Here is a 14752-nt window from a genome sequence, read left to right on the forward strand (position 1 = left end):
TGAACAAATAACTGCCACATAATGTGTTATGCAAGACTAAATGCATTGATACGAGAGACTAGGGTTTGTCGAGCGGAAGTGCGGATCAGCTGATGCTGGAGAGCCATATTCATCTTCCCGAGCAGAGCAGAGGAGAGGAGGGGGGACAGGACAGAGAGAACGGGGGGATCTCGACTCCAAATTGTCGGCTTAAAAATACATTTTGTATCCAGAGAGCGCTGGCTGCTTAGAAACGGAGGACTAGAAAAGAACCGGCCGGTGGCACATGAAGACAAGCGGATGGCAAGCTTTTACACACAAAGAAGACGACATATTATAAGGCAGCTAGCTAGAGGTGGCATAAAAACAATTTATGTTTTCCACGGATAGACGTTTGTCCTGGTCGAGGGGTCAAATCTGCATTTTATTCGTCTGATTTTCCCGTAAACCCACATAGAGGCACAATGCTGAGATAAAAGCACTGGCGAGTCGTTTGTTTTGGGTAACCAGTGGATCGACAAGACTCGGATTAGGGACCAAGGCTTTTGTGCCAAAACATCAAAACAGCGTTATTCCGTCTGCTTATTTGTAAGGACATAAGCACAGCTCGTGTCAGCGCTTATTTGGACAGTTTTTGAAGTGTTTGGGATTTCGGGCTAGCCGGAAAGCTAGCATGCTAACCGACTAGCCTTTCGGAGTTAGCAGAGCTACCTCGGTCGAAATAAAAAAACAACCGTACCGGGGTTGTTTTGGGTTAACAAAGGTTTACTGTTGTGATATGGCCTTATTTAAGAGAATTAACCCCGCGGAGGGTCATTAGGTGTACTTGGGGACGTGGTCTTTCTTCAGCGCTGTCTTGTTTTGTTAGCCGTTGAGCAGCTGTGGGACTCGAGGCTCAGCTGACAGGACAAACAGAGGAGAGGGGGTTTAAATGAAAATTTGAGTGAAAAGAACTCATTCTTGCTAAAACGCCCTGAACCGTACTAAGTGAGTCACTTCAGTTGCTGTCAAATGACTCCACTTGCTATGTAGTTTGAAAACTTAAGGGCAGTCAGACCACTGGAGAGGGGCTCATTTATTTCAAAATCTTATTCCATAAGATTTAAACCTCAACAAATGTCTGATGATACCTTTCTGGAGTGTTTTTGTCTTGTAAGTCCACACTTGACAACGTAAGATAACACTTATTTAGGTTTAAAAAAAATTGAGAAGTGTATAAGTTCATTAAATTTTAGCTATGGGTTGTGTCACTTTTCTCAAGAACTAGACCCCTGAGTTTCTCCAGAAGTTGGGGTCTAAAAGCATGGATTAACTTCACTTAACTGCACTGCAGTCATGTGCAAATCCTTAATTTGACACCCTAAATACATATTTTCAAGAACCACAGGCTTTCTTGAGGGACTTTGCAGGGCCCCTCACACAGTGTTTGGGTTGAGTGTGAGTTTCCCCTCCCCCTGAGCAAGTGTCACTCTCTCAAAACAACAGAAGCGCAGAGGCACCTTCAGTTGAAGCTTTCAGGTCTCCACACAGCGGATGTGATGGAACTGATGTTCGCAGAGTGGGAAGACGGAGAGAGGTTCTCCTTTGAAGATTCGGATCGTTTTGAGGAAGACTCCCTGTGCTCGTTCATATCAGAGGCGGAAAGTCTCTGCCAGAACTGGAGAGGATGGAGGAAACAGTCTGCCGGCCCAAATTCACCCACTGTGAAGATTAAAGGTAATGGAAGATTGTCTTCATGTGCTGTGAAGTGGTTTATGTGCTGTCATTGTAATGTGAGCACACCGTGCCTTGGCATGGCTGCACATAGACCTCAGGTTGTATTATTAACTTATGGGCAACAATGTCATGTGACCTGCATGTTTAAAACCAAGTTTAACTGTGCTTCCATACGTGGGCTTATGTGGAAAAATTAGTTAACCTTGTACTGGAGTTATAGGTTTACTTGTTTTGGTACAAGTTGCATTAGTGGGGACACAAGTAATATATTTCATTATTATAATATATAATTTTTGTGCAGCTTCATTAAAATATATATATATATATATATATATATTTGTACTATTCACTATGAAAATATTCAATGGTGTAAAATGACTTGGATCTAATGGCAACTAAAACCACTACATCTCCTTCATAAAAACCTGTGGTACAACAGCAAATTGGTTTGCATCTGTCAGTGAATGGATTTAGTTGCAATGGTTTGCAAAGGGTGTCCATATTGAGTATAACAGACATAATGGTGATTTATTTGTGAAATATGAATTACGGTAAATGGGTTTCTTTAAAATGCAAATCATCCATTAATTAATAGCAGAACAATACATAAGTTGCTTTAAAAGTATGTGAGATATCAGGAAATACCAAAAGTTATTGAAATTAACCAGGAAAGGAGACCCATTTTGCTAAAGTCTTTAAATTTTTGATATTCATTACTAGAATGTGTTATTTCATCTGTATTTATTAACGTTTTCTTTCATAAAATAAATTTTCAGTGTGAATCAATTTTGACTTGAACGTCACAGGTGAGTATAATGTCTTAGGAGGGCAAAAGTAAAGTTACAAGACAATTAAATGAAAATTCAGTCATTTACTCACCCTCATATTGTTCCAGACATATGATCTATTTTCCTTCTACAAAACACAAAAGAACATTTTAATTTTTTTTGTCTCCAAACCATGAAAGTCAATGGGATCCAGTGTTGCTTTAACCTCAACATTGTTCAAAATAACTTTTAGTTCATATTTTTCTGGTTTAAATTAAAATTCTCTCTATGAACGTATTCTTTTGCAGTATCCTTCAATTTTATTCCTCTCTAAGCTGTAAGTCTCTAGAACGTTGATATAGCAGCACAACTGTGATGTGTTAAAATTATTTTTGAAACAACTTTGGTCAGTCAATCCATATTACTGCAAGTTCTTTAAACTGCTAAAACTCCGGCCCACCAAAAGCCCCGTGCTGTGCATGTGTAGAGAGAGTTGCCAGTCGTGAAGACCGAGATCTGTGCGGCTGTAGATCCGTGAGCGGAGTCCGTGTAACATTTGTTGGATGAGTTAAGGGAGTTTGGAACGGGAGGCCTTGTGTGGTGTTTAGATTGAGAGCGAGTGAGTGTTGTGGGGGGTTGGGTGGAGTTAAGCAGCAGAGCGCTGTAAAAAGAGCTTTGTCTTGTGCAGGTCACTGCTTCAGAGCAGAGTATTGTGGTTAAACAAAAAAAGCCCCATTTGATCAATCTGCATAATGCTTGGGCTGAACTTGCACAGCCCAATTTGAGACACCAAATCAGGGGTATTTCACGTGCCCGTTTTCTTGGCGCTGGAACTGAGGGAACACAATCGCTCAGACGTAACTGTTTATATAGCACTCTGTGAGCCGGGTGTCTTTGTTCTCTGGTTGTTGGGCAGCGGGCGGTAGCGTTTGTAGCAGTGGGACGGCAGACCATTCATGAGAGACTGTCTCAACTATTCACGGCCTCACAAAAGACAAAGCTGTCTCGCAGCCTGTGTTAACTTCTCTTCTGTTGGTCACCAAGGTTTAGTCAGCCAGAACTGGCTATGAGTGTGCCACCTGATTCATTGGGATCTCACTCACACTTATACACATTGTTGCTGAGCAGCTGTTTGTTGGCAGCACCTTTAATGAGTCACCTGTCCCCTGTGAAGTCGTTGTCGCTGACTCCCACTGTCTGTCTATAACGTACTCTTGTATCTGCTTGTGGTCTGGGTCATTCATCTCCAAAGTAGTTTAGCGTCTCATCTTTTGGCGGTTGGTTTTAGATTATGTGGGTGTCTGATAATGGTGTGGTTTGCGTCTAATATTTGATCATGACACTTATTTTAATGTTTTGCTTGATAGCCAAAATACCAGGTTGTAGGTAGATTGATAACAGTAATGGTAAAATATTAAGTTGCATGTTGGCATACTTTTTTCTGAAAGTTAATGCTTATTGACCGTACTTGACAGTTGCCCTTTATGGTTAAGTGTGTCTGATTTAACCCTAGATAAAACAATGCACAACTTGACTCATTTTTAGTAGAATGGTCACAGTTTGTGTAGATGAACAGACGGTACAGCTCTGCTGATTTTACTTCAAAAGGACTGAGATAAATATAAAGGGTGTTTTAAAAGAACCTTCAAATTTAGGAGCTTTTGTTTCGTGGTTCAATAGTTTCTATTGAGTAACTTGCACAAAATTGGAAGTTCTTGCTTTGGTTTTGCAAATGAAAAAAGTCAGTGCAGTTCCAAATGTCAGTGCAGAAAAAAATGCAGAAAAAAAGCAAAAAAAAAAGGATCTTCAATAAACAAACTGATTTTTCATTCCTGAATTAAATCAGTGTTCTTGAAGAAATCAGTAGATAGAAAGATTTGGTGACTTGCTCACAGTCAATTGTTTAATTGCTGAATGAATTGGAGTGTTTGAACGAGTCTGTTATCATTTGGAGAAGCCCATAAAGACAGTCACTTGTTTTGTACTTGAATGAGTCAGTGTCAAGAGTCAATTTGCAAGTTAATTTGTGACCTTCAAGTGTGTGTCCCTAATAGTTTACTACACTGGTGTGAAAAGTTGTTGGCCCCCTTCCTGATTTTTTATTTTTTTTCATGTCACACTTTAATATTTCAGATCATCAAACAAATTTAAATATTAATCAAAGATAACACAAGTAAACACAACATGCAGTTTTTAAATTAAGGGTTTTTTTATGATGGGAAAACAAAATCCAAACCCACATGGCCCTGTGTGAAAAAGTGTACCCCCCTCCCTCCTGTTAAAACATAACTGTGGTTTATCACACCTGAGTTCAGTTTCTCTAGCCACACCCAGGCCTGATTACTGCCACACCTGTTCGCAATCAAGAAATCACTTAAATAGGACCTGCCTGACAAAGTGAAGTAGACCAAAAGATCCTCAAAAGCTACACATCATGTTGAGATCCAGAGAAATTCAGGAACAAATGAGAAAGTAAGTAATTGAAAAGGTTATAAAGCCATTTCTAAAGCTTTGGGACTCCAGCGAACCACAGTGAGAGCCATTATCCACAAATGGTGAAAACATGGAACAGTGGTGAACCTTCCCAGGAGTGGCCGGCCGGCCAAAATTACCCCAAGAGCGCAGCGACGACTCATCCAAGAGGTCACAAAAGACCCCACAACAACATCTAAAGAACTGCAGGCCTCACTTGCCTCAGTTAAGGTCAGTGTTCATGACTCCACCACAAGAAAGAGACTGGGCAAAAATGGTCTGCATGGTAGAGTTCCAAGAGGAAAACCGCTGCTGAGCAAAAAGAACATAAAGGCTCGTCTCAGTTTTGCCAGAAAACATCTTGATGATCCCCAAGACTTTTGGGAAAATACTCTGTGGACTGACGAGACAAAAGTTTAACTTTTTGGAAGGTGTGTGTCCCATTACATTTCAGAAAAAGAACATTATACCAACAGTAAAATATGGTGGTGGTAGTGTGATGGTCTGGGGCTGTTTTGCTGCTTCAGGACCTGGTAGACTTGCTGTGATAAATGGAACCATGAATTCAGCTGTCTACCAAAAAATCCTGAAGGACAATGTCCGGCCATCTGTTCGTGATCTCAAGCTGAACTTGGGTTCTGCAGTAGGACAATGATCCAAAACACACCAGCAAATCCACCTCTGAATGGCTGAAGAAAAACAAAATGAAGACTTTGGAGTGGCCTAGTCAAAGTCCTGACCTGAATCCTATTGCTGTGGCATGACCTTGAAAAGGCGGTTCATGCTCAAACCCTCCAATGTGGCTGAATTCCAACAATTCTGCCAAGATGAGTGGGCCAAAATTCCTCCACAGTGCGGTAACAGACTCATTGCAAGTTATCGCAAATGCTTGATTGCAGTTGTTGCTGCTAAGGGTGGCCAAACCAGTTATTGGGTTTAGGGGGCAAGCACTTTTTCACACAGGGCCATGTCGGTTTGGATTTTGTTTTCCCTTCATAATAAAAAACTTCATTCAAAAACTGCATGTTGTGTTTACTTGTTATCTTTGATTAATATTTAAATTAGTTTGATCTGAAACATTAAAGTGTGACACATGCAAAAAAATAAAAAATCAGGAAGGGGGCCAACACTTTTCACACCACTATATATAGTAGTAACCTTTTTAGAAAAACACTAAGACACTTAAGGCTGTGCTATAATACTTGCTTAGTCATGTCTAAAGTTGGTAGTAAGCATGACATGCATTGTGGTCATAATATAATGTGTTGAAAAATGTAGCATGGCTTCATGTGAGCTCTCCATAGTGTTATAGTGACAGTGTATCAATGCAATATCTGCCTGAATGTAATGTGATATTCAGCTCTAAGGTGACCGTGTGCAGTGGATTACAGTCCCATTGCCTAAAGCTCTGTTATGATAATGACCTCCTGATTTTGGTGTTCATTTCAGACGGGTCTTACTAATATCTAATGAGATAAGTATGTCACTACAGCCCTGCGGCTCAATGTAGAAAATAAAGTTTCATTATATGCACTGCTACTGAAACATGTGCCGGAGTTCACTTTAGGCTGTAGGCACAAATATTCAGTTGCTCTTGAAGGAGTGTCTTTTAGTCTGAGTGTTTTTCATTCTTACAGCCTGGCCACTCTTATCATTGTCTGGAGGAAATTGGTGACTTGAATCCAGGACCCTGGAGGATACTTTAACCCCACCCCCCATCCCTCTAAGTGGATGGCATTTAGTCTTTGTTGGCAGCTGTCCTGTTTTCTCTGTTTAGCCTTGAGTGTATATGAACAGTCTGGTTTACAACAAAATAGGTTGCCTGAGGTCTTGAACCTCACTTCTCAGTTTTGTTCCCTCAGTTTCAAAATGAGTCGTTTGTACTGCAGCCATCTATGTGACTATTGTTCAGCTATTTGCCTGTAATGCCAAGTATTTTTGATTGTTTAATGTAGAGTGGCTGTGACCGGAAAGTAGTGATTTTATCACCCTACTGATCAAGCCCTGTTCACACCAGCATGAAAATTTGGTTGATTCGGTCTGGTTCTGGATTAATTGTCTGCTATTTACTGTTGCTTGGCAAAATAGTCAGTTTTCAAGCACCACCAAGTCATAAAAATTGGTGGAGGATTTTCATTGAAACAAATTTCAGTCAGAAATTGTTTGTAAATTTCACAAGTAATGGCAAGTAACACATTGAATTAAACTTCAAATTTTAAAGAAGAGAGACTGAAAGACTATTTTCTTGTAAAATATCCTCCAATAATCTTTGAAACTTTGAAAAATCACCAAATATTATTGATTGGCCAGGTTGGCCAGTTTTCTTTGCAGTGCAATGGAAAAGAGATTAAAACATAAAATTAAATGTCACTCATACTGCATGGCTGTTAGTGTCATTCTGAATAGACACTTTAATAGCCATTCATTCAAATTAAATTACTGATTGCACAGAACTTTTGCACTAAATATTTTTCTCAGATTGCTGCTGAATATCCATTGATGCCATTAGTTTCAGTCTTTGAGCATGTAGTTTACCTGCAACGAAAACAGTAACTCGTATCACTTCTTTTCTTAGATGGACAAGTTATCCCTCTGGTGGAGCTGTCGGCCAAGCAGGTGGCGTTCCATATTCCATTTGAGGTTGTGGAAAAAGTCTATCCTCCCGTTCCTGAGCAGCTACAATTGCGGATTGCCTACTGGAGCTTCCCAGAGAACGAGGAGGACATCAGGTGAAAGTCTTGTAATAGCTAATATATTATCAGCCTTGCTTTTAAATGCTTGTGATTACCTTCAAGATTAATCTGATTAACCAGCGAGTTACCAGAATGCCCAGGATGACCTGTTGAATGCTTTAATATCTTTCTTCTCTCTGTCCTTGCAGATTATACTCCTGTTTGGCCAATGGCAGCCCTGATGAGTTCCAGCGTGGTGAGCAGCTCTATAGAGTGAGGGCTGTGAAAGACCCTCTGCAGATAGGTGAGAAATCAAAGACATCCCATATTTACCATGCCACAAGTGCTGTGTATTTGAGCAAAAGCTTCTGAAAGTTGCTTTGCTGTATTAAACACTTTCGACATGAATCTTAAAATAGTTTTATAGGATGCAGATCTTAAAATAGCATTCAGAATAAGCCTCCCTTGTGTTTGGAGTCATTTCAGCCCTGAGGTGCTGGTCTTTGGCTCTGATGTGCTCTGTACACGTTAAGTGCCATATCTTCATATGGCCTGAGAGAAAACCAGAGGCATGACACACAAGTGTATGTGTGAGTGATTTGAGCTCAGGCTATGAATGAATGCTGTTGTTGGAGGCAGTGGGCCGTATAGCAGCAGAGGGAAATCATGATGCAGCTGGCCCAAGCCTGACCTATCTTGCGCACGCTCACTCACACCCTCCAGGGGTCTGCCCTCATGCTTATTCACAGAGTGTTTAAACGGCCCATAGAGTGTAGACAAAAGGATAAAACACAACCTTAAACTGTCAATTCTGTACATTTTTTTTTAAGAAATATTTTTGAAAGAAGTCTCTTATGTTCAACAAGGCCGTGTTTATTTGATCAAAAATACATTATAAATAATAATATTGTAAAAGTGAAATATTCAGCATCGTTACTCCAGTCTTCAGTGTTTTTCAGACAGAATAATTCTAACATGCTAATTTGCTGCTCAAGAAACATTTCTTATCATTATCAGTGTTAAAACCTGTTGTTATGTTTCTTAATATTTTTGTGGGAACAGATTTTCGGGATTCTTTGCTGAATAAAAAAAAAACAGCATTTATTTGAAATAGAAATCCTTTGTAACATTATAAATGTATTAACTGGCACTTTTGATCAATTTAATGTGTCCTTGCTGAATTTCTTTAAATAACAAAAAAAGTACTGAACCCAAACTTTTAAATGGAAATGTATATCGGTAGGTATAGATAATTTGCACATATTTGATCTGCATTTGTTTGTATGTTCATAAATGAGATGTGCATAGAAATTGCAGTGTATATTATTAACAATATATTGTTCACCTTGCTCTCTGGATATTTCCATTTATGTAGTATTTTGCATATCAATGTAAAAAAAAATTATTTGTCAAATATAAAATGTTCTTTTTTATTAGTTATTAAATGAGTCAAGATGCTTCGGGGTAAGATGTGTCAGTAGTTCTAAAAGTAATGGTGATCTTTCGTTTAACTTGCATCGTTTTGGTTGCATCTTGAACACTCTAAGTGCCTGATTCCTCTGATTTATGTGCGTTTCGCTCACTACTTTCTGTTTACTGTGTGCTAGCAAATTTTTAGGGGGTTATGGTCAATTATATGATACTGAAAATTTCCTCAAACCCAGAAAAAAAAAAATCGTCGTCTAACTGCCCTGGCCAATCAGTGACCACTAACTCACTCCACCAGAGTGGAGCCAGAACGGTCTGACACAGAATAGCTGCACCTAAAAGGGAAGTGCTTCCACAGCTCTTCCCTTTGCACTTTGGTTAACCTCATAGTGAGAATGCAATGCTAAATCTCCTTTACACAACCTGCCCAAACTCCCTGGTTGCTGCTACAGACTTATTAGTCTGTTCAAAAGATCCCAGCAGGCAATGCAGCAAATATGAGTCAGGTAGACGCATTCAGTCACTTAATTGTTTGTGGTGCTTGCGAGGTAAATGATCAGTTTAATGAGTGATTTCAGTGATGTATTTTGCATCACTGTAAATGCAACCCAGTATTATATTCTTTCGTGATGTGTAACTGGTGACAACCCAGTGACATTTGCAGTCATGATGTGCTTATTGACCCAGGCAGTGATTCACTAAATTAAAGACAGACACTGTTTTATACAAAGGTTTCTTTTTTTTAAATCAAGATTGATTATTAAATTCATCGGGCCTTTTGTTTTAGCTGGGACAGCTGACAGGAGAATGTGGGTCAGGAATAAAGGAATAGAAGGGTGCTTTTGGCACTAACAGGTAGACTGAAAGAAAAAAAAGAGGCGGTGTACTAGTAGAGTTGGCTTGAGGAAGCCCGTAGAATTTGGAACAGGAGCTATAAGCTGAAACTACCCACCACCCCCACCTCTGCTCTTACTGGCCAGAGGAGCACTGGCCGCTGTCCAGTGGTAAAAGCTTTTGGCCAACCCCCTACACTCAACTCTCCACACACATATTTGGACTCTTTCTTTCTCTCTCTCTCCATCTCAGATGTCTTTCATTTCCTGTATGGTACAGTGCAATTGCTGTTATATCAGTCAGCAAACTCCCTTAGCCTTTTTAAACATTAACGTTTTGCGAATTTTTAATTTTTTTTCCCCCCAAAACCTCATTGCATTGGGTGCAAATATAGTAATGTGGGCTATTGTTTTTGTTTGTTTTATATAGCATGCAAAAAAATGTAGAAATGGCCTGTTTTCAGAATAATCAGGCCAACAAAAAAGGCAAAGTTTTCACAACTGTATTTCACAAAACATTTTTATCCAGAGTGAACGGAGAATGTGAGTCAAAACTAGTTTTGAGTCGAAATGTGTTGCCACAGACTGACAGGGTTTTGCTTTCTCAAACAGGTTTCCACCTCAGTGCCACAGTAGTGTCACCCCAGGCTGGCCAGTCAAAAGGAGCCTACAATGTGGCTGTAATGTTTGACCGCTGCCGCATCACTTCCTGCAGCTGCACCTGTGGAGCAGGAGCCAAATGGTGTGCTCACGTTGTGGCCCTCTGCCTCTTCAGAATTCACAATGTAAGAGATTTTAGATATACATTATGCCCTCTGTTTAGGGAAACACAGAATATCAGTAGCATATCAACTATTAGCCGGTATTAGTGTTTTTTGGATATTGAAATTGGATTTTTAGCTGTGCATGCTTCATTTAGCCTGTTTATACATTTGAATTATGCTAACACTTGTTTAAAGTTAATCTTTTAAAACATTGATAATTTAGTATTGCTTAGCAAATCTGAAAGCTTATATATATATATATTACATTATTTATTTTTCTTTTATTTGTTATTAGTTTTTCTTAATGTAATGTAAAATTATTTTATTTTATAAAATTGAATTTTAATAGGTGGCTTAACATGAAAATAATCGTCTTATCACACAGATGTTTGATATTGTTTTTCTGGTGTTTCTGTTGCATTTTTTTCTTATATTTCCTTTTGAAGTAAACAATCTGCCATTGCTGCAAAATACCTTTACAATGAAGCTGGAATTTGGCAAAATACAGAGCTTAAAATAGAAAAGCATATTTTAATGGGCTTGTTTATGAATTAATACAGCAAATCCATTTGTAGCGTAGTTGAAAATTTTCCCTTAATGTTAAAAAAAAATTAATGCATTAATAAAAACCAATTACTTAAGGCAAAAGTTCTCAGTGTGTCTCAGAACAATATATACACATGCATTTTAATGTGTACAATGGTCTGGTTCATATGGACACATCTGTGGGGAGGATTTCACATACAGCACATGCACGCTCTGTTTCTAGGTTTCTATCTGTGCGGAATGACCGTGGGCGTGAGAGCACTGAGAAGCTTTTGATTAGGTTTGATGCCTCCCTGTAGAGTCAGGAGGGTGGAGGGAAGGCTCTGCACTGCTGCGATATCCCACCCCCCTGTAGGAGGGCCTGCCACAGTCAGATAGACCTGGCGGCCTGGGCCGTGGGTGGCATTTAGCATTTGCATGTGGGCTTTGTCTTCTGTTTGCTGCCGTTGGGGGAAATTATAACAAACTTATTTTGCATAAACTTTTTCTTGCATGTTTAGTTTGGTTGTAAATAACAAATGCACAGTTCTCCTGTTTGGTTTCTTGTAAAGGATGCTAGAAATCCACTGCATTTATAAATGATGTTGTAAATTTTGAAAAGGAGAGAAGGAGCAGAATAAAACTCTTTAGGTTGCGTCTGCAACATGACACATGCCCATATTTGTAGGTTAGGTGTCTCTTGGCAAATAGTTTTGAGAATGTATCATTTTAATGCACTTACTCTTATTGTGCAGTCCTGTCTCTAGTGTTTATTCTGCTATTGTGAGTTGTATAAACAGTATATTCTTAGATCTATGCTATTAGACCTATCAGCCACATAGTATTTGCAGCAAAACATTGACATTTTGATTTTGCTGTAGTATGTCTTCATTTGCTGCTTTGCGCATTGAGGGCGGTGTCTAAGGAGGTTACATATCATTTCCTCACATCACAGTCTGAAGTTCAAATGCTTCAGGTTTGACATTTAGCCCACCTACTCAACAGCATCACAGAGACTGTCACAAAGTATAGTGCATTCATGCTTTTTCTAAATCTTTAGTAGAACAAGACAAAAAGAAATATACATGCCATTAAACTTCGAGATACTACTGGGTTATGATTTTATGTGTTTAGTAGTTAGAGAGGCATGCACTAGTGATAAACTGTGTGTGTCAGTCATTAGACCTCTCATTCTTTATCATCGCTGTGCCCTTTAACTATTTGAGTGGGTTTGTGTGTTTTTTTCATGTGTGGTGAGCTGTTAGACTGTCCTCACAGCTAAACTTACATCAGTACATCCCACCATCCTAATTGTGCTGGTAAAAACTGGTTGCAACTTGCATTAAAAACATTCAAAATTGTAACTATTTTAAAAACATTATTAATGGTCCTAATATTGACAAAAATGTACATAATGTCCCATAAACTGCTTTGGAATAGTCTCCACCAGGGTATTTACAGGGCAACCTTTTTCTGGAATGCTATGTTTAAGCTAGTTGTAACGACTTTTGCACTTTTCATATTTGCTATTTACTTGAACTGTCAAATATTGCTAGAACCTATACCTGAAACCCATTTACAATATCACAGTGCCCGTATTTTGTCAGGATGAACACTGCCATAATGGTCAGTTGGGGTTTACTAACAGGGTACTGCAAAGGGGTGTTAGCGGGTACCTAAGAACTGCTAACATTTATTTACCAAATTTATTTTGATTTCATTCTGCTTTGTTTAAAGCTATGTAGAAAAATATTTATTGTAATACAGATACAATAAATTTAAGAAATGCTTAATAGTTTATTGATTTACTTGAACTTTTGGACATTTTAATTTTCTTATATATTGTAATTTAAATTCTGCTATCAGGTTAATATATAATGTATATTTATGTGTATATGTATTTGTATTTATATGTGTGTATATATATATGTGTATATATATATATATATATATATATATATATATATATATATATATATAGGTCCTTTTAAAACAATTAGCATATTGTGATAAAGTTCATTATTTTCTGTAATGTACTGATAAACATTAGACTTTCGTATATTTTAGATTCATTACAACACAACTGAAGTAGTTCAAGCCTTTTATTGTTTTAATATTGAGGATTTTGGCATACAGCTCATGAAAACCCAAAATTCCTATCTCAAAAAATTAGCATATCATGAAAAGGTTCTCTAAACGAGCTATTAACCTAATCATCTGAATCAACTAATTAACTCTAAACACCTGCAAAAGATTCCTGAGGCTTTTAAAAACTCCCAGCCTGGTTCATTACTCAAAACCGCAATCATGGGTAAGACTGCCGACCTGACTGCTGTCCAGAAGGCCATCATTGACACCCTCAAGCAAGAGGGTAAGACACAGAAAGACATTTCTGAACGAATAGGCTGTTCCCAGAGTGCTGTATCAAGGCACCTCAGTGGGAAGTCTGTGGGAAGGAAAAAGTGTGGCAGAAAACGCAGCACAACGAGAAGAGGTGACCGGACCCTGAGGAAGATTGTGGAGAAGGACCGATTCCAGACCTTGGGGGACCTGCGGAAGCAGTGGACTGAGTCTGGAGTAGAAACATCCAGAGCCACCGTGTACAGGCGTGTGCAGGAAATGGGCTACAGGTGCCGCATTCCCCAGGTCAAGCCACTTTTGAACCAGAAACAGCGGCACAAGCGCCTGACCTGGGCTACAGAGAAGCAGCACTGGACTGTTGCTCAGTGGTCCAAAGTACTTTTTTCGGATGAAAGCAAATTTTGCATGTCATTCGGAAATCAAGGTGCCAGAGTCTGGAGGAAGACTGGGGAGAGGAAAATGCCAAAATGCCTGAAGTCCAGTGTCAAGTACCCACAGTCAGTGATGCTGGTGTTGGTCCACTGTGTTTTATCAGGGGCAGGGTCAATGCAGCTAGCTATCAGGAGATTTTGGAGCACTTCATGCTTCCATCTGCTGAAAAGCTTTATGGAGATGAAGATTTCATTTTTCAGCACGACCTGGCACCTGCTCACAGTGCCAAAACCACTGGTAAATGGTTTACTGACCATGGTATTACTGTGCTCAATTGGCCTGCCAACTCTCCTGACCTGAACCCCATAGAGAATCTGTGGGATATTGTGAAGAGAAAGTTGAGAGACGCAAGACCCAACACTCTGGATGAGCTTAAGGCCGCTATCGAAGCATCCTGGGCCTCCATAACACCTCAGCAGTGCCACAGGCTGATTGCCTCCATGCCACGCCGCCAAAGGATTCCCGACCAAGTATTGAGTGCATAACTGAACATAATTATTTGAAGGTTGACTTTTTTTTTGTATTAAAAACACTTTTCTTTTATTGGTCGGATGAAATATGCTAATTTTTTGAGATAGGAATTTTGGGTTTTCATGAGCTGTATGCCAAAATCATCAATATTAAAACAATAAAAGGCTTGAACTACTTCAGTTGTGTTGTAATGAATCTAAAATATATGAAAGTCTAATGTTTATCAGTACATTACAGAAAATAATGAACTTTATCACAATATGCTAATTTTTTTAAAAGGACCTGTGTATGTATGTATGTATGTATGTATATATATATATATATATATATAT

The 14752-nt window shown here is 39.0% G+C and overlaps 1 protein-coding gene across 6 annotated transcripts in view; it reads left to right on the forward strand.

Moving 5' to 3' along the window:
* The first annotated feature begins 94 nt into the window (after positions 1-94).
* LOC306884338 (zinc finger SWIM domain-containing protein 8-like) overlaps positions 95-14752 on the forward strand; it is a 48205-nt gene continuing 33547 nt past the window's right edge. For 5 of the 6 annotated variants that reach the window (XR_013785432.1, XR_013785433.1, XM_079440110.1 and 2 more), the window contains exons 1-4: positions 120-1695; positions 7510-7663; positions 7816-7910; positions 10480-10652. Coding sequence is in view for 4 of the 6 variants with exons in the window: in XM_079440110.1 (XP_079296236.1) it covers positions 1518-1695; positions 7510-7663; positions 7816-7910; positions 10480-10652 (600 nt within the window). In the remaining 2 variants the exon portion in view is untranslated. Of the gene's footprint in view, positions 1696-7509; positions 7664-7815; positions 7911-10479; positions 10653-14752 lie in introns of all 6 variants that reach the window. The other variant, XM_079440113.1, reaches the window with a different exon arrangement.

The sequence above is a fragment of the Barbus barbus genome, assembly GCF_936440315.1.
Source record: "Barbus barbus genome assembly, chromosome: 18".
In the NCBI taxonomy this organism is placed as follows: domain Eukaryota; kingdom Metazoa; phylum Chordata; class Actinopteri; order Cypriniformes; family Cyprinidae; genus Barbus; species Barbus barbus.